Raw genomic sequence first — 21,490 nt, forward strand, 5'->3', positions numbered from 1 at the left:
TTAAATATAATTTATGCTGATATACAATTAACAAATTCTGCATCTGAAAGTTCTTATTGTTCATATGTGGCCCCATTGGCAGACATGAATTTATTTTAGTGCACAGTTGAAAATGCACACATGTAAAATAATTCTTCTTAGGCCTACAAATTAAAATATGGATATAAAGCAAGAAATTAGTTTCCCATGTCCGTAGATAAAAGAAGTACCATTCTTTAAAAATTGCATACACTTGTTTGCTATAACTTGAATTTAAAATTGAGTGTCACAAAAAGTACATTTCTAAGCTATATACAAATTTTCATAAGCATAGAATTTCTAATGTGAACTTTTGTTTGGACCTACATATTTGGAAATTGCTTTCCAACAAACTTTTTCCAAGGCACTGAAATGAATGTCTACTGTCTTTGCAACTATATCAATGTTACAGAGTCTTCAATTTCAAGTTGATTGAGGTCTTCCTTATATATTTGTTTTAGCATTTAATAATTTTTAATGTTCATGTAAATAGAGTTTTATTATCTACTTTCCATGCTTCTTATCAATCAAGAATAATTAGATTCTGAATTATTAAAGACATTATATAGAAAATTTTATAGTAAAAAATTTACCTGCATATACTTTTTCTAATTTTGTTTTTGGGAAAAGTCAATGTTTCAATGTTGGTATTTCCTTTCATGAAAATAAACCAGGCACAGAAAAATAAGCACAACATGATCTCACTCATATATGGAATACTAAAACGTTGAGATCATAGAAGTTGGAAAATATTTTGTAAATAAAACTCCCTTTCTAAATATGCTGTGTTCTTTGAAGTTACAGACAGTTAAAACTTCATTTACTTGAAGTGATAGTCATTACTTCCCTACAAGTAGCATTTTTTAGAAATTATAAATAAATGCATATTCATGTTGCTTATAAAATTTTGCCATTGAATTTGTGCAGTTGGATTCAAATTTTGGTCAGTGAGTTATGTCTAAAGAATATCAATAAGTTATAAATTTTCAACTCTTTCCTCCACAATTAAATAAAAAAATGAACTTTAAATTTTGTATTTTTTACATTCTGAGTTAATAACTTCTTCTCATTGTTTAAATGTAAAAATCCATAAATAGTAACTGGAATAAATCAGTTTCTAAACCTATATGAAGAGGAAATTGCTTTTTTTCCATCTGTTTATAATGTTGTTTCTTGTCCTGCTATGATATATTCACTAAAAATACTCAGTTCTTATAAATAATCATAAATAATTATTTTTAAAAACCACAAAATCAAAGATGTTCATGCACAGAAAATAATGCTGACAAAGGTAATTATTAGTTGCTACATAGCACCACTGTTTTTTGCATATAAACCTATTAACAACTCAGAGACAAGCATCCATTCAGGTAGAGATTGAATGAAATTTGCTAAAGCCACACAATGCTGAGATTAACATGGGATAGGAGAGTAAATACCTAAACTGGAAAGGCAATTTACTGTAGAGGCAACACTTAAGTCATTATTGGAAGATGTTAAAATAGCATGTGTGGCTCTGGATTCTGAATGCTCTAAATACCATGATGCTTTAGAATAAGAACAAATACAATGTTTGGAACCTCTTCCACCAAATATCATGTAAATTATTTCTTATTTTTCATCAGATCCATGGAAACAGAACACCATTTCAAACATCATATAAATGTATGATCAACCTTGTATCAGAGAAACCTAAGAACTGAATATCTAAATGCCTTTTGCACAAATTCTATTAACATGTATGTAAATGAATGTTCACCTTTTTTAAATGTCTTCTTTGATATCTTCTTTGGATAACCTGCAATAAAAACAATACATGTGTATCAATTGCAAGAGTTTATGGTGTAATATTGTGACTTTGAATTTAACAAACTAGGATAATATATTCATTACCACTTAGGTTATCCTTGTACAGAATATCTTAAGAATTAAAATTCTTTTCATTTCCTTCAAAGATTATTTTTCCAATTATTGTAACCACAAATCCACCACATTTAAGAAATATACTTTAACAAATAAATAAAGACATAAAATTATACATAGTAATGGGTTTCCATGTGCTATTTTGATATGTGCATATGAGGTTTGAAGGAAGTTAAACATATCTTCTCAAACATAAATCATATCTTTAGAATGAAAACTTTCAAATTTTTTTCTTCTAGTTTTGTGAAACATACAGCACTTAGTGTCATCTATTGTCACCCTAGTGTGCAGTAGCATACCAGAACTGCTTGCTCCTATTTAACTGTAACTTAAGACCCACTATTCAACCTCTCCCAGGATACCCTCCTCTGCTTTGCTAGTGTCCCCTGCCTCTGGCGACACCTTTCTACTCTGAACTTCTATGATTATCAACTTCTTAGTATTGCATATGTGAGAGAGATCATGTGGTGATTGTCTTTCTGTGTCTGTATTATTTCACTTAACACAGTGATCTCCAGTTCCATCCATGTTGCTGCAAATTACAGGGATTTTATCTTTTTTGTTTTTGTTTTTTGGAGGGGGTGGGGGAGTGGATCAAATGTGCTTCATTTTAACAGTTTCTTTCATTGTCTTTAGGTCCACTGATATTTTCTTCTGTGGACTTAAACTTTCTTACTTTATATATTATATTTTTCAGGTTTAGAATTTCCATTTAGTTCTTTTGTTTATATTTTTCAGTTTTTTCCCATATTATGTTCATGCTTTCTTCAAATTCTATAATGTATTTGTAATAGCTATTTGAACATTCTTAGCTGCTACCTTTGTCACCTTTATTGTTTCTACCTATTTCATCGAGTCATTATTTTCTCCTAGTTATGGATCACAATTTGCATGTTTTTTTAAACGTTTAACATTATTTGCAAGGACAGATGATAATTTTTTTAAACTACCATACTACTGATGGATGGATTTTATTGTCTTCATTTAAAGAATGTTGAAGATTCTTTTGATGGGTAGTTAAGTCACTTGAGGATCAGCTGGATGCCTAAAGGTTTGTCTTAAAGATTTGTTGGGGGAAAATCCAAAGTACTCTTCATTCTAGGTATAATTTAGTTCTATTATAAAATTAAATTCTACATAGTTTTCAGTTATGGGGGGTTTCTGGAATTGTTCTATTAATACATCCATGATAATTATTTCCTCAAACTAATCATATTTTTATTAAATAAGTGCAGAATTTTATTAAGAGACAAACTCAGAGGGAATTCTATCCAGATTTCTGAGTTTTATTTTCCCTCTGTGCAAATTCATTGTCTTCCATATATTGTTACTAAAGCTACATTCCCCAGCCTCCTAATCCCCCAGTCTCCATCTCCTTCAGTCAAAGTTTCTACAGTGCTGCTTTTGGGTTCCCTCCCCTTAACAGTGGTCTAGAATGATTTCATGCAGAAAGCAGGGCAGACTGTGAGGCTCATCTCATGTATTTCTCTCAGTGATTATAATCCTGTACTACCTTTTGATTAATGTTTAGAAACAGTTGCCTTGTATATTTTATGCAGTTTTTTTAAAGTTCTTTATGTTCGAAATGAATACCCAACTCTACTTAATCCATCAAGGCTCAAGATAGAACTCTTTCCTTAGGTTTTTTTTTTTTTTTTTAAGTCTAGCAGCATTTTTTCTATACACCAGCTATATCACAACTAGTATCCTACTGTATAAAAAACACAGGGATTCATACAACAATATTAATCCATTAAAAGTGGATTTTGAAGAGATAATGAATGATGACAAGAGATTTACATTTATTTGTGTGCTTGTCCATTATGATGTTTTAAAAGATTAGAAGATGGAATGTTACTAATGACAAATGATTATATTTGATAACTTCTAAGTAAAAAATCTTTTGCACAATGTTGAATAATAAGACTTCTGAATTAGAAAAAAAAAAGGAAACAGATGTGTGTCAGAGAAAAGACCAGTTGATGAAAATAAATTGGCTCCAAGATAAAAAAGAATTAAAAAGAAATGGGCCAACTAGACCTCTAACCAAGGTACCTGATGACCAATAATGATTTTCAAATCAACACAGGATACTTGGCCCCAGCACTTACAAGAGAAAACAGTGTGTAGAAATCTTTTATGGTTGAAAAAGGACCTAGTAGTCACAAATCCCAATGGTACCACTGAGGACCACTGAGCTGCCTGATCTGTGCTAGTGACATTCCTATGACATCTATGGTGAGAGAATGTACAGCTGCTGCTTTGCACAAAACAAGGTATCTAGTGTTACTAACTGAAGATGCTGCCTCTATATATAGCACAACTGTTCCGGCAAATACGAAGAACATGCCATGGGGGAGTATTGTGGAAGAAGCTGGGGAAATAAAATGACTCTGATTCTTCTATATTTCAATTATCTGAAGAATAAACTGAGATGAAAACATTCCAACTGTTTTTTTTTTATTGACCAGTATTTTCTAGTTAGTACCTTGATAGTCTTAAACTGAATTTTCAGGTTCATTGTCTAAAGAGAAAACAGCTGTAAGATCATTGTGTACAACTAAGTCAGCACAGATGAGAGGTCTTTTCCTACCAACTCATAGCTAAGAAGAGAGGCTGAATAACATTTATTTTATTGCAAGTCTAAACTGTCCCGTAGCCTTAAGTGTTTTCTTCCCACTCTATTATATAGACTAGTGGACTACAATAAAACAGGTTTAATCAGCTTATAATAATAACATGAAAACTAAAAATAGAATTTGATCATGAAAACCCAAAATATGGATATATATATATATATATATATATATATATATATATATATGACAAGCTATTTAGTTATCCAATAGGTATGTATGTATGTATATATATATATATATATATATATATATAATTTTTTGATAAAGTTACAATAACATCCCATTACTTTTTTTATGAGATTATCAACTCTATGATTAGACTCAGTAGCCACCAAGAACTTGGGTCAGAAACCTACCAACTGCACATTTTTCTTTGCACTCTTCCAGACTTTCAAATCGATTCTGATTTCCTTCACAGCCCCCATATACAAATTCTTCACATTGCTGAGTGAAAATATTGAAAAAAAATCTCTTCATCATAGCTTTGCATGGCCCATCATCTGCCTTCAATGCACAAAATGAATGCATCAATTTCAGTGGTGGCAACTCAGTATCTAGAAGGTAAAAATGGAAAAATAAATAAAACAGGCAATGTAAAAAAAAAAAAACATGTACTCCTCCACCAAAGCCATAATAATGTTCTCTCTTTTCTTTTCATTTTTTTAAATATGTTCCTATTTTAGGGAAAGTATGACAACAATAAAGCAGGCTCATTGCAAAACATGACAAGTTATTTAGTTATCCAAAAGGTAAAGGTTTATTAACTAAATGAGATTCACCTTATCAACTGTTAAAGTTTATTTTTCATCAACTATTAAAGAAAATATAGTATATCTTTTCTAGACTCTTGATAATTATAATTAGTTAAATATTTACCAGTTGATAGACATGGAATTCAACAGTGACAATAAGGCAACTTAACTAAGAGAATGTGTTCACTCAGTGGAATAGAGACCTCTGCTTTTGACTCAGGTTTTAAAGACAAATGCTAATGGGCAATTTTTTTAGTTTCTCTTCCTAATCCATACATGTGTCACTTTTTACACATGAAACATCTTTAATAAAATGTTTAGTAATGTTGCAAAAGTAAAAACAAATCTTTCTGTTTTAAATGAAATGAAGAAATTTCTTGACCTTGAATTATAATTTTGATTCCTAAATATTTACTTATATTAGTCACAGAAATACTTCCTATTATGGGAAGGATATTCACAAAAAAGAAAACAACGAAAGTTTTTAAATTACATTATTTTTATCAAGTCCAGTACTATTAATAAACACCTAGTTCTGTTTACAGAATTTTCCAGTGAGATAGCTTTAAAATTATAGTTGATTGGGGATGGGTTGGGGATCTGGTGGTCAAATCATAAAAATTTTAGTTAGTCAGGAGGAGTGAATTCAGGAGCTCAATTGAACAGCATGGTCATTCTAGCTAATAATGTAGTTTCTTATTGAAAAATGCTGAAAGTGGATGTAAAGTATTCTCACCACAAAAAAATTGGTAACTATGTGAGGTAAGGCATGGATTAATGAGCTAGATTTAATCCTTCCACACTGCACATATAATGAGCTAGATTTAATCCTTCCACATTGCACATATACTTTAAAACGTTATGTTTTTCAAGAATTTTTGTAATTGTAGATAGACAGCATGGCTTTACTTTTATTTGTTTATTTTTATGTGATGCTGAGAATCGAATCCAGTGCCTCACACGTGAAAGGCAAGTGCTCTGCCATTGAACTACAGCCCCAACCCTGAAACATCATGTTATACACAGAAAATACATATCATCCCATTTATCATTTTTAAAAACTGAAAAGAAACTAAAAAATAAATAAATAAAATTGTGATTGGTACAACCGAATAATGACCAAAGAATGCTATAGAATACTTTTCTGATATTGTCTATGTATTGAGTGTTTGTACACAGACACACAGACACACACACACACGCACACACAGAGATTTCTATCAGAATTTTGTATTGTTGTGCTGTTTGATATAAGTGACAATGATTATTTATGGACATGTAAATTTTCTCTTAACTACCAATACAACCTTTAAAACTTTTGATCACTGTTTTGATCTATTTGATAACAGAATTGGCATTTTGTCTTCAAATAAAATAAATTGAACTACAGGAATGATAGAATAATAAATTTTTCAGACCCCAAATTTGATAAGATAGAACTAATATGTGACAGAGGATATTATGAGAGAGGGAAACTTTCAGCACCAAACACGATTGTGGTGGACTCCCTTATTAATAAGCTATAATATTGGTCAAACCTTTAACTAAATTTGAGTTCTGTGTATTTGAACATTTGCATTTCAGCTTTTCTGGGTTTCTATTCAATTGGCCCAAAGAGTTTTGTATTTGTGCTTTTTTTTTTTTTTTTTTTTTTTTTTTGCTACTACAGAGGTGCTTAACCACTGAGACACAAATAGCCATTTTTAAATTTATTATTATCACTTTTTAAATTTTGAGACAGTCTTGCTTCAGTTCTCTTTCTTCAGCCTCTCAAGTCACAGATCACAGTAATAAGTCACCATACTCAGCTACCAATATAGTTTTTGATTATTTTTTACTTATAGCATGGTGTCATCAAATTTAATCAATACACGTAATATTTGCAAATAATTCCATCATAATGAATTAACCATTCATTAATGTATACAAGTTTTAATTTCATTTGCTTTTTTCTATTTCTTTATCTAATATTTTATGCTGATAAACTTTTCTGATAAATCAATATTGTCTCCCAAAGGTTTCTGTGGCATATTAAGAGTTTCTGAGCAGGCAGGAAGCTGAGGCAGGAGGATTGCAAGTTCAAGGCCTGCCTTGGCAACTTAAGAAGACCTTGCCTCAAAATAAAGAATAGAAGAAGCTAGGTATATAGCTCACTGATAAAGCAACCCTGGGTTCAATCCCTAGTAACACACACACACACACACACACACACACACTTTCTGAAACCTAATGATGTGCACTAAAATTCATACTTCTCATAATAAATACTTTTATTCGTCCTTGATGTTTCTATTTTTTAAAAATTTTATGCAAAAATATTTTCCTATATATTTTAAAACATTAAGAATTTGTATTTCAGAAGGTTGCTGAATATATTTTCCATAGATCAATATCCATATGTAAGAAAAAATGACCTGTGGGAGAAAATATTTTCTCCCTTTAAATACTGGTTATAATTGTGAAATGGTATATTTGATATGATATATTTATAAATAATTATAAATTCTGTTCATATTCCCTGTCTTAAGAATTTTAGAATGCTATAACTCATATTTTGAATTGCTAAGCTGTGAAAACCTAGAGTTTTGCCTAAGGACCCAAACTGATATATTTGACTTACAGGAGACCAACAGTTAACTTAAAGAATTGGAACTATGAGCTTATATGCTCTGCACACATTTTGGGGGTACTGAAAAAAATTGTCTCATTGATTTGATAAATATCTGATGTCAGAATCAGACCTCAGAATTGCTTAAATACTTTAAAGAAATGAACCAGGAATAAAAATAACCTGGTGTTTTGAATCTTATAGCTATAAACTGTTAACTCAGAAATTTTTACAGGTCTTCTCATAGAATACTATGGATTCTTACTCCCAAATAAAGATGACTTTAGAACTTTAGAGACTCCAGTAATTGAAGCAGTGTTTCAGGTAGACTCCTTTAGTACAGATCAACATCTTTGATATACACAGGTAAACACATAATACCCACATTTCCAAATATATTCAGGAAAAACATTCTTATTACTCAAAGATTTAAATGAGATTCATTTGCATTAATAGTTACACTGCTTTCTCTCAATATAGTTGATAGTCTTTATCATCCAGCTACATCTTTTATAGCTCTCATCTGGAATCACCTGCCCCAGATTCAGCCTGCTATTCAATAACTTCACCACAAGAGTGTGTCAGTGTACCACAAAGTAAAAGATTGCAAACCAAAGCGTTCTTATGTAGTTATTGTAACAACAATAGCTAGTATTACTGAGTAATTACATAGCACAAAGAGGTACACACAAAAAGATATTCTAATACAAAGATTTTAAAATAATCATATCATTTGATGATCTCAAGTTTCTGAGATTGACATTATCTTCATTTTACAAATTATAAAATAGCATTGCATAAATTAAGCAAATATTTCTCAAAGTCACACTATAAGTGATGGATGTAGCATTAACTCCCAAGCAGTTTTACAGCACATATCTCACTCATTCTTAATATCTGTGTGATATTGTCACATACCTCTATGACTTATTTATGGCATGATTTAATTATAAAATTTTTGCTCAATTATTTATACTTTTCTTAAATTTACTCTATAAAAATAAAAATAGTTTCAATAATGAAAGGTGATAACTCCATAGCAAATGGCTAAAGAAACACTATCAACTTTAATTGACTGTATTTTATTAATATCATTCCTCTTATTATTCCTTACTGCCATGCACAGTTTAAGGCATTTCTAACACAAGTTTTGTATTAGAATACCTTTTCATGCATTGACTTTGTGATCCATACTTAAACACAGCATCCCTAAAATGGAGGATTATTTCTGTGTGTTGTCTGACACACAGTGCTTCACCACTCCACTTGAAAGAGATGGCAGTCTTCCTTGTTTTCCATTGCTTACTCAGATAAATTTTTTGAATGTTAATAATCCTTTGCTGATCATGTATCTGTTAGGCATTGTGGCATGTCAGCAAGTGAACAGTAGATTGGATAGCAGCAACCCCTCTCATGGAGTATGTAAACCTTGCAGACTCACATAAATATTTGGGAGATTCAGAGTGCCTTGCAAGTCTGTAACAGGATGCCTATCTGAGGGAATTAAGGCTAGCTTTCATGAGACTTGAAATTGACACCTGAAGAAAATGTCTATAAGTCGGGATTATCTGCTTCTGATCACAGGGGCAATATCATAGTAATTGAATCTGGGGTAGCCACACAAATAAAATTATTGTTTGCATTCAACTATTTTTATAGTTGATTCCAGGTATTTTGTGTTCCACAGTTGAGAATGTGTCCTGGGATGTTGGATCAAAGGCTCAGTAAACTATTTGGTGCCTGAGGAAATGTCATGTCCTGACTGTTAGAACTCTCATCCTTGGGTCACTCCTCTGGGAATCTAGAGCTCTCAGGTAACAGAGGCCACCTGCCATTTGGCTCTCTGACTAAAGATTTCAACTTTTATTGAAAGGAACAATACAGATAGATTCTCTTTGCCAGGAAAGTGTGCCAGATGCCTTTATGCTGTTTCCAACCATGTGGAAGTAAGTTATGACAACACTTATTTACGATTTGGAACACTGGAGTTCAGAGGGTTTAAATAACTTTTAATTTCACAAAGGTATGAATGGAAAACCACCTCTGTGAACACAGGCCTGCTCAGTTCTGATTCTGCTGAAACATATCTTCCTTTCTCTAAATGTGTTTGGCTAATCTTGTGTCTCCTAGTCCAAAGGCTTAAAAAAATCAGTACAAATTCTGTATATTTTTCTGTAAATGATAATACCTTATTTCAATGAAACAATATATTTCTATAAAGTGATGGTATGATCTTGGCATCATGTGACAAGGTGTATCTCCAAAATTGAATTCATTCAGATGTGGTATCATGGTGTTGCAAGATCAATGAAAAATAAAACAGAAAAAAACAAACAAAAAACAAAACTAAGACTATGTAACAAGTAAGCCAGGAGGTCTTCAAGTCTATGCTATAATCAAAATCGTTTCCTTTCCATCTAGGTCAGCAAGCTACCTTGTAGTGACTTTAAGATTTGACTTAATTATTGACAGGCTAATTCTGGTTTCCTGGATGACTGTGGCATCAGCAATAATTTCCTGCCTGACTGTGGCAGCTCCTACATAACTGGCATACATTTTCTCAGTCCTTCGAGGGAGACTGGACAGAGAGAACACTGGGACCCATTCTCTTTGTACCTCCCAAGATGAGCTTGCCTGTCTTTATCTTGTTGGGATATTGTCCTCAACTTCCCTTGTCCCCCTAACTTTCAGGATGTCATTACTTATCTCATTCCCATTTGAGAAAAGAGTTGAATAAAGGACTAAAAATCATCTCATAAGGTCCACATTCCTATTGTGCAAAGAATAGAATGGTTTTTATTTTCTTGAATATCTAGGAAATTTTTATAACACTGTATTTCCAAGCCAAGTTCTCAGATCACCAAGTTTGGATGAGTTGCTTTCTCTTTGTATCAAGAGCAGCAGCTTCTGCATGCTCTTTCGCTTTGTGCACTACATTATACAGAAATGGCCTGTCTACCCTCCAGGTTCCCCTCTGAAACTGTGAGATTCTTAAGTATCTGGTTTCAATCATTACTGTTTGCTTTGAACCAACCCATTTCAGGCACACACAAAATGTATTCATACATCTTTGTTGAAAGGGAATACACTGAAAATCATTAATTTAAAGTGGTTAGAGATGTGAAATTGAAATATGTATTTATGGAAATGTCTATCACAAACTATAAAATAAATGATAGAGGCTATCACAAGGTTAATATTCTCTATTACCAATAGTTTGAGATGTCTGTCAATAATTTACTAATTTGCTACAAAATATAACTTTTTATATACAGTATAAATCTAGATAACAAATGCTATACAGCCTTTTCCTTGTTCTATTTTTCATTATAAGTGTGTTCATTTTTATACTGAGTGTTTTGGGGATTGGAACTAACTTTCATTACAAGGTCCTGTGGAACTCTTCCAGACTAGATTCTTACATTAGCTTCCTTTCTGAAATTCTCTTTTTGGAGATATGGGCAATAAGGAGAGAATGGCTGAAACCTCCAGTATCTGTAGTTTCCTTTTCCTTCCCACACTACTTTCTCCCAGTTAAATGGTGGCATGGTGTTTCTTCAGCACTTTGCTCCCTGCAATATTTCAGAGCGACTTCAGTGTTTAATATTGTAGCCCAGAGACTTTCTTGCTCTGGTGATTTGATTTTGGACTCAGTTTAAAAAATAATCATATCACGTATAAGAGGTGTCCAGAGGGAAATACAACTTAAAAAGAAAAAATTTCTACATGAAGGAAAAGAAAAAAAAAATTGAGAAGTTTAACCAACTAAACAAGATAAATGTTTGTAACATTTTACCTGTGATATTTGTATGTTCTTCATCTTCCTCAGGAACAGCATTAAGAGGCATAGGGGCAAGACTAAGCAGCAGACATACAGAAGCCCAAAATATGCGTTCTTTCTTCATTGCATAAATCGTCTCTGAAATACAAAATCAAAACATACCAGTAAATACAGTGCTAATGTGAGCCCATCTCTAGCCTTGCTGGAATGCAAATTTCTGTGACTTTAAATACATACGCATGTACATCTCTAAGACTCATATATGCCATGAATCATATTTAAAATGTGTAGGATACATTTAAATTTATGGAAAAAAAACATTATTAGTAAATAAAGTTAATAATATTCAATTATATAGGTCATATTTCAACACTGAAAATACAATTTCAAGGGGCAGTGACTAAGAGCCATGGGTAACTGCTAATCTGTACAGCTGTGTGTATTAAGATCCATTTCATGTGCAATCATACTTTCCATAGTTCTTACAGCTATTCTTATTTTTCTTGTATTTTTCTGTTATGTTCTTAATGCAACTTTCAGTTAATAGTTCTTTCTCCCTTTCCTCTGATCCCTCTTTTAAAGAGGAAACACATTTTCAGAAATTCCGACTTTGTTTCCGTTGCGACATATTTGTTTATAACTCATTTCCTAGCCAGGTTTTCTATGAGCTACCAGACAGACAGAACTGTAGACCCCCCCCCCAAAATGATTAACATTTCAGCCAGTCCCCTTTGCCTGTTCATCCTCCCCAATTTAGACTGATCTGTTTTAAGAGTCTCACAGAAAAGTGACTATAAGTAGTGAACTAACCTTCTTACCCTTGAACGGAAACAGATTTCAGCAGGAGAGTGAGGCTTTTCCTGTTCCAGATGATTTAAAGATCCAGAGCAAAATAATAATGGGAAAATACAAGCAGCTCTTAAAAACAAAATGAACTCTCCTTTGAAACTAAAGGTGAAAGGAAATGTGTAATGTTCATGCAGCAGAAAAAGAGGAAAGAGGTAACACGTGCTCATGTTCAGCCACTGACTCCTGCAGAGTCAGGAAGGAAAGCAGTAAACACAAGGACAGGGTCAGATATTCCACCCAAAGCAATTTAGAGACTTCTCTGGGTTTGTTGTAGTCAGAGACACAGTATGCACCATTATGCGAAGGAATGGTATACCAGTGAATTTAGGCAGTCTTAAATAAAAGAGTAATAAATTCAATTTTACTTTAAGCTTCCTTAAACAATCACTGTGAAATGTATGATTTATTTTCTCATGACACATGGGAAAGTTTAGCATATATCTGATGTTTAGTCAGTGGCAGGATTATATATCTTGTCATAGCACACTATGTGAATCCACAAAATATGTATGCTTGCATACATATACACACATGTATAATATATGCACATGTGATTGTGAAGGCTCTTTCTACTAAACTTCTCGATATCATCTTATTTTTTTATCATCTTATTTTTGAAGACATTTTTCAGTTTTTCTATTTCCATTTGATTCTAAAGTGTGCAATCCTGTTATACATTGAGTATAACATGTAGCATTTTTTTTTTCATTACATGGCTCAAATTAGGTAGAGGTTGAGTGCTTAGTGAAGAATTCAAGAATTAGGACTCCAAATCTATCAAGTTACTATCTCTAAAAAAGGAAGCCTAACGTCTTCACTAAGTTTAGTCATTAAGTCTTTGGTTTCAAGAATCCAAAGTAAACTTGGACAAATTTAAGTCAAAGGTAATTAGACTTTGTTCTAGAAAATGGGACCCATGTGGGACTAGAGGGTAGGTACACATTGCATGACAGAAACAACCAGAGCTAGGACACTACTGCTATTTCCTCTTGCTGCTAACGATTTGCAAAGTTTTATTCTCCCACTGCAGCACAACTTTTTCTACATAGTTGGAAACAAGGTCATTTACCATTTTTGAAACTTTAAACCACAAAGTTTCATCCATCCAAATAGTGTGAATACTCTTTATATCCACTAGAGTCAAACAATTCATAGTTTCAATTTGTAAAAGTGCCACACTTTACCCTAATACATTTGAAGTGAAGCACTTCAGGAGAACTTCATGGATTTTATGGGCCCTAAATAAAATTTAGTGAACCCTTAACCAGTCAGGAATATGGAACAAGAAAATGCAATACATGGGCAAGTGTGTATGGAATTATGTTTTAGGGGTGGAGTGAATGAGCGTAGTTCCCTGAAGGAGGGGATTGTTGCTTCCAGAAGGAAGAGTGTCAACAGGCAAAGCACTGTCTATATACTACAGCACACTATAGCTAAAACAATTGTGAGGATGATAATATAAACAATTTTGTTGAGCATAGGATCTATTGACAAAGAGTTTTTAAAAATGGGGGTTTTATGGTTGCAGAGTAAATATTTTGAGGATATGTCTTTATATGTAAAGAAATAAATTATCTAAAATTCAATTGAAAATGTTTATTTTTCTTTTAATAGACTTTTTTTTATAAAACATTTACAGAAAATTGGACAAAGTTGGGTGGGAAGCTGGAAGATAGGCATTTGCTTTTTTATAACATTGGATCCAGTGAGACATGCTAGGAAAGGTATGCGAAATGCTTTTAACTAATAAACAGTACAACAGTTTCATAGGTCTGTCTGTCTGCTAGAGTTGATGTATAATAATACTAGATTTCAGTCTAAATCATTTCTAAGTGGTCTTCTGTTGGGCAACCATTTGATTGAAACAAAGGAGGTCTAGATGACACATTTGGTAAAAAATATTCTCTCTTAAAAGTCCTTGTATGCTTGTTCTCAATACTTTTGAAGGGGGAATATTAATTGTTTTCACTATCAACTTATGAATTACTATTATTATTTTATAATCACATTTTACAAATGTGATCATCTATGCCATTTCTGTTACAGCATACTCATATTAACAGCATAACTGTTTTATGTTTTTCTTCCACTAGTGTACCAGCTTCAGTGTTTCTCAATGAATCCTGGACCACTGCCTTTTCTTTCACCACTGACAGTTGCTCCACATTTCCCACTAAACTCTAGGCCAACATTCAGCTGCCAGTTGGTGTCAGGTTCAGGATGCTATCCAACTCAGCAGTGTTTTTCTATTGACCTCATATCTTTGTTTTATTTTCTTTTGTTCAAATGAATTACCTTGAGCACTGTAGGGCTCTTTAGAGGATGTTCAAAACTCTGAATAAATCTAAACAAAATGTGGTAGCTCTACATAGTTTCTACCAGAACCTTTTATTCTTAGCGTTTCCTTTGTAGTCACTTCCAATGTACAATGAAATCCAGATGCCTTGGTAAACTAAACGTCTTTTCATCTACTATAAAGGAGCACACACCTTGGCTGGAGTTTCTACTTGACCAATGGCTTTCTCTAGAGGCAGTAGCTAGGCATACTCAAATGTGTTTCCTTCTCAGATTTCACTCCCTTGGACTACAAGATGGTTAAAGGCCCAGTGAGCTCTAGATCAACCAGTTTCATCTTTCATTCTCCAAGGTATTCCATTATTATTCCATTTTCCCAGCATGTTCAAACCCTGTTATGATATATCCCACACAAACATTTCATTTTAAATTCCTGGTGTTATCTAACACAGTTTGCCTGCTTTAGATTTACAAAATAATAATAAAAAAACATGTAAAAAGTGTATAGAGACTTTATAAACCTGACATCATAATCATCATCATCATCATCATCATCATCCTCATCATCATTTTGGAGAGGGGATTAAACCCAGAGAAAATTAATCACTGAGCCATATCTCTAGTCCTTTTTTAAAAATTATTTTATTCCCTGACATTCTTAACATCTTTCATTAATATGGTGCATTTGTCACCATTAGCATACTCAATATTAATCCATTATATTAATTGATGTCCTTACTTGAAGCAGATCTCTTTAGTTTCCACTATTCCTTTTTCTGTTCTAGCATCCCATCCAGAATACCACATTACTTTCAATTGTCATCTCTTCTAAGGATCCCCTGGCTGTGGCAGTTTCTCAGACTTTTCCTTGTTTTAAACGTTCTTGGCAATTCTGAAGAATGCAGAATTGGCATTTTGTAGGATGCACCTACAAATTTGTCTGATATTTTTCTCATAATGAAACTATGATTGTAAGTATGGGGGAAGAAGATCATAGAGTTAATAGGCTATTTTTATCACATCATACCAAGGGGCAACATTCCAACATGATTTTTGACTGTTGATATTGACTTTGGTCACTTGGCTGGGGCAATGCTTGTTAGTTTTCTCCAATGTGGAGTTATTTCTGACTCTCTCTTGTCCATACTATTCTCTTTGGAAAGAAATCACTACATACATCACACTTCAGGAGTGGGGAGTTATGTTCTCTCTCCTTGAGATCAGAGTATGTATTAAAATTGTCTGATATTCTTCTGGAGCAGGTATTTGGTGTCTTCCACTTGTTAAATTATTAAAAGCTTTATTTTTATCTGTATGAATTAATGGATATTTGCTTTATATTTTATATCATCCTAAAATACAATTTATATTCTTTTTCAAGTTGTCCCCCAGCTTTGGCCAGTATGAAAGCATTGATCTGGCTCCTATACTTATTTACCACAGCTTCATTAATGTGGGTTTTCAATTTTTTTAGTGTCTCTTTATTTTCTGTTGCTACAAGATGCTCTGGGCTCATATTGTTAGTTTCTATCCCAGTTACAGAGGCAGCCATTTATCTAAAGAGACCTAATTCCTATCATTGGAGATTGATGCTAAAAAAAAAGTTCTGGGCACTTGGTATGTTCATTGTTACTGGGTGTCACTTCTTTTAGGCCCTCTCTTGGACAGTAAAAGAAATGCCTTTGTATACTGTCTTAGGTAGAAGAGGACACTATATTTAAAAATATCTATGTCCTCTTCTGTGGCTGGATTTTTCACTAACATAATGACCTCAAGTTGCATCCACATTGATGCAATAGCAGGATTTTCTTCTTTATTAAAGCTGAATAATATTCCATTGCTTATGTAGTAGATGTTTTTCTCCATTCATCTATTGAGGAATACTTGAGTTGTTTTGTCTTGGCTATTTTGAATAATGCTGTAATGAAAATCGGAATGCAGATATGATTCTGATATCAACTGTTTTTAGAATGTTCCTAGAAATTGTATTGATAGATCATCTAATAATTCTATTTTCATTTTAAGTAACTTTTAAATCAGTTTTCATTGGTGCATTATAATTATACGTAATAATGGGATTCATTGTTGCCTTGCACAAAATTAAATCCATCTCATTGTATAGTACTTTCCCTGTTCCTCCCCTCTTCCCTCCCTTGATCTGCTAGTTCTACTTCTGTTATTGCTGTTAGTATTTTAATTAATGCATTAAATGTGTGCGTGTGTGTGTGTGTGTGTGTGTGTGTGTGTGTGTGTGTGCATGCTGGATGTGTTGTGGTATATGGACATAGAATAATTTGGTAGATTTAAATCTGTGATAGTTCCAAATGCCTTGCCCTCTTCCCTGCTTTTACTCCTTTGGCCTCCCTTTTTTTTTTTTTTTTTTGTACTGAGGATTGAACTCAGGGGCACTAGACCAGTGAGTCACATTCCCAGCCCTATTTTGTATTTTATTTAGAGACAGGGTCTCACTGAATTGTTTAGCACCTTGCTTTCTGCTGAGGCTGGCTTTGAACTTGCAATCCTCCTGCCTCAGCCTTGAGGATAAGATGCTCCACAACATTAATTATCAGGGAAATGAAAATCAAAGCAATAATGAGGTGCTGCCTCGGCCTCCAGAGCCCTTGGGATTACAGGCATCACCACTGCGTCCAAGTGACATCTTGTTTTATTCCTTTCTTTTCTTTAACTTCCACTTATGAGAGAAAACATTTGACTCTTGACATTCTGAGTCTTGATTACTTCACTTAGCATGAGGTTCTTTATTTTCATCTCACCAGCAAATGAAATAATTTTTTTCTTCTTTATGGCTGAGAAAACCCCATTGTCTACATCTAGTTGGTCATCTGTTGATGGGCATCTGAGCTGGTTGCAGTTTGGCTATTGTGAATTGTACTGCTCCAAACATTGGTCTGTATGTATCACTATAGTATATATTATTTTAGTTTTTTTGAATAAATACCCAGGGGTGGGATACCTGCTTCGTGTTTTTCCCCTTTCTTTGGGGAATCTCCATACTGCTTTCTAGAGTTGTATTAATTTGTGGTCCTACCCACAGTGTATAAACATGCTTTTTCTCACACATCTTTACCAGCAATTATTGTTGTTGTATTCTTGATTATTGCCATTCTCTATGTAATGAGATGAAATCCTTGTGGTTTTGATTTTATTTCCCTAAAGACTAAAGTCATTGATTATTCTTTTCACATATTTGTTGGACATTTGCATTTCTTCTTTTGAGCATATGTTTAGATATTTTTCCCATTTATTTATTTGGGTTATTTATTGTATTTTGTTGTCTTTTTTTTCGGTAGTTCTTTGTATGTTCTGGATATTAATTCCCTATTGGAAGAGTAGCTGGAAAAGGTTTTATTCTTTGAGTAGGCTCTCTCTCATGTTCTTGTTTCATTTTTATGATGAGCCTCCATACCATTTTCTATAGCTGCTTCATCATTTTACATTTCCACCTAAAGTATGCTAGGGCTCCAATTTCTCCATACCCTCATTAACACCTCACCTTTTAATTTTTTATGATAGTCATATAAACAAGTATGAGGCAGCACCTCATTATTGCTTTGATTTTCATTTCCCTGATAATTAATGTTGTGGATCATCTTATCATATACCTTTTATCCATTTGTATGTTTTCTTTGAAGGAAAACATGTTCAATTTCTTTATACAATCTTCAATTTATTTATTTATTTATTCACTTATTTATTGTTTTTATTGAGTTGAAGGAGTTTCTTATATATTTTGGAATTAATCTCTTATCAGGTATATAATCTAAAATATGCTCTCTCTCTCTTTTGCTTCTCAGCCATGAGGTTAATGATATTGCTCTGGCACACACCCTTGCAGTGATGTGCTACCTTTCCCAAATCAATCTGGCCAATTGATCATGGACTGAAGCCTCTAAAACTCTCTGCTTATGATAATGACAACAAAGTTTGAGTAGGTATCAACAAATTCAGTGTTTTTGAGCATCAGACTTACTGCCAGAGACCTCTGAGCGAGTTAAAAATCTTACTGCACCTCAGACATGAGAACACCATGGAATCAATGATAGTATTTGAATGGCAAATATCAAGAAAATAAAAAATCTACATATATATTTTATAGAATCTCATAGATACAGATCAGCAACAACTATAATTCCTATTTTCATTACAAATTCCTGAGAGGATTAAATATATCCATTCAACTAATGTTTTGTACTGTGAGTTCAAACCTTCAAACCTGCTATTTATTCAATACCACATGTGATCTCAAGGTCAGCCAGGTTATTTAGTCTTAGGGAATATATATATATATATATATATATATATATGTATATATATACATATATATATATTTATAAACTTTTACTAAGGTATGATTATATTTATTGTGATGCATACATATTTGACATAATAACAGGCAAACATTAAAATTCTATTATGGCAAAAACACATTAGTCCTAGCCCTCTTCATCTTCTTTATTCCATTACTCCTTCTTAGAGACAATTAATCAAATTTGTACATTTTATTCCAACATTTTTATATGCTTTAAGTACATGTATACTTCTACATATTACACATAAAATTAGGATGATGAGCATTATGTAAGTTTCTATAAAAACTTTCAAGAGATAAGATCTTATAAGGTCTGTAAGATTTCTTTTTTTTTTTTCCTTCAGTAAGTTTTATTATACAAGAAGCACTCAGAAATCAGGAGAAAACTTAATGTAACTCATTGTCTAATAAATTATTCCAAATGAGGAGGAAGATTCAACATCTTTTATTGCACTCAGAATTCTCCTGAAGAAATGCAGCCATCATTTCTTTTCTTTCTTTCTTTTTTTTTTTTTTTTTTTGTAATTGGGGATTTGGCCCAGGGGCACTCAAATGCAGAGCCACATCCTCAGCCATTTTTTTTTAACATTTTATTTAGAGACAGGGTCTTGCTAAGTTACTTAGGGCCTCACTAAGTTGCTAAGGCTGACTTTGAACTCATTATCCTTCTGACCCACTCTCCCCAGCCCCTGGGTTTACAGGTATGCACCACTGTGCCTTGCCCATTTATTTCTGTTCTTATAGATAGCAGAGTTAAATGTAAAAGAAGACCTATACATGTCTGAGTTATGAAGGGATGTGGATTCAGTCTAGTAAAAATGCACATACAGACCTAAATGAACAGAAATATATCCCTTGTTCATGGATAAGAAAATTTAACATTAAGATGGCAGATTGCCCCAATTTGATCTGCAGTTAGTGAAATCCCTTTTAAATCTCCAGCAGTTTTTGTTTTGCTTTTTAAAGAAATTGACATGATAATGTTAAAATTCATGTGGAAATTCAAGAGATCAAGGATAATCAAGATAGTCTTCCAAACAAATGAAAAGACTCACCTTGATTTCAGAACTTAACTAAAAGCTACAGTCATTAAGACAGTATGACAATAATATAGGATGCACATGTACATTAATGGAAAAGAATTGAGAGTCAATAAAAATACCCATATGCCTATGATCATCTGAACTTTGACAAGGAGGGGGAAAAGAATATTCCAGGGCAGGGGGAGAAATAATCTTTGCCACAGATGATGCTGAGATACTTGAATAGGCTCATATAAAAGGATGAGATCAGACCCCTCCCATTACCATATACAAAATTAACTCAAAATAGATCAATGACCTAAATTCAACAATAAAACTTGCAATATGTTTCAAAAACATAGAAAATAATCTTTGTGATCTTGTGTTAGGCTAAGTCTCTTAAACGAGACACCAAAAGCAAAATAGCAAAGGAAAAAACCCAATTGGATTCAATAAAGTTTAGAAACATTTCCTACAAAATAATTTCTCTAGAAAAAAAAAGAGGCTGAAGAAAAGCAAAGATAATTGAAAATGATATATCTGATCAACAATATATGATGAAAATATAGTCAAATGTTTCAATCAAAAATTAACAGTGAATAGAAAATATTTGAGAAAAATCTCTCTATAATAATAACATTACAGACTTTTATTTCTTGTTGTTATTTCCTAAGGAATCTGTATAAGAACTGATTACATAGCATTTATGTCATGTTAGATTCTATAAATAATATAGAGATTATTTAAAGTACACAGAAGGAGATATAGAGATTATATGCAAACACTATGCCATTTTATATGAGGCATTTGAGCATTTATAGATTTTGGTATCCTAAGAGGTCCTGGAACTAATCCCTCACATATATACAGATATTATTGTATATGTGGAATTCTTATTACAACTCAATGATATTTAAAGATACGTAGCCCAATTTTAAAAATGGGGAAATGGTATGAACAGACATTTCCTTATAGAAGATATTCAAATAAACTATAAAAATATTTAAAGATGCTTGATATAATTAGTAGGAGAGTCAAAATCAAAATTATGAGAAGTCACTTCGCACACACTACAATGTCTGTGATCAAAAAATCACATAACAAGCATTGGCAAAGATTCCACTTTTAAGTAGTGAAATATATTATGTGTTCACATAAAAACATGCACACAAAAGTTCAGGACAATAATATTCATTAGCCAAAAAATGAAATCAATCCAAATATCCAGCTGACAATTAATAAGTAAAATGGGCTATATCTATACCATGAAATA

At 32.7% G+C, this 21,490-nt stretch overlaps 1 protein-coding gene across 4 annotated transcripts in view; it reads right to left on the reverse strand.

The window, feature by feature from the left end:
* Tfpi (tissue factor pathway inhibitor) overlaps positions 1 to 21,490 on the reverse strand; it is a 71,238-nt gene that overhangs the window by 22,604 nt on the left and 27,144 nt on the right. For 2 of the 4 annotated variants that reach the window (XM_005324392.5, XM_013358209.4), the window contains exons 2-4: positions 11,737 to 11,859; positions 4,937 to 5,134; positions 1,778 to 1,816 (exon numbers count right to left, since the gene is read on the reverse strand). In XM_005324392.5, the coding sequence (XP_005324449.1) occupies positions 1,778 to 1,816; positions 4,937 to 5,134; positions 11,737 to 11,845 (346 nt within the window). In that variant the 5' untranslated portion in view covers positions 11,846 to 11,859. Of the gene's footprint in view, positions 1 to 1,777; positions 1,817 to 4,936; positions 5,135 to 11,736; positions 11,860 to 12,531; positions 12,677 to 21,490 lie in introns of those variants that run through there. The other 2 variants (XM_040294566.2, XM_040294567.2) reach the window with 2 other exon arrangements.

The sequence above is a fragment of the Ictidomys tridecemlineatus genome, chromosome 7 (assembly GCF_052094955.1).
Source record: "Ictidomys tridecemlineatus isolate mIctTri1 chromosome 7, mIctTri1.hap1, whole genome shotgun sequence".
In the NCBI taxonomy this organism is placed as follows: Eukaryota; Metazoa; Chordata; class Mammalia; order Rodentia; family Sciuridae; genus Ictidomys; species Ictidomys tridecemlineatus.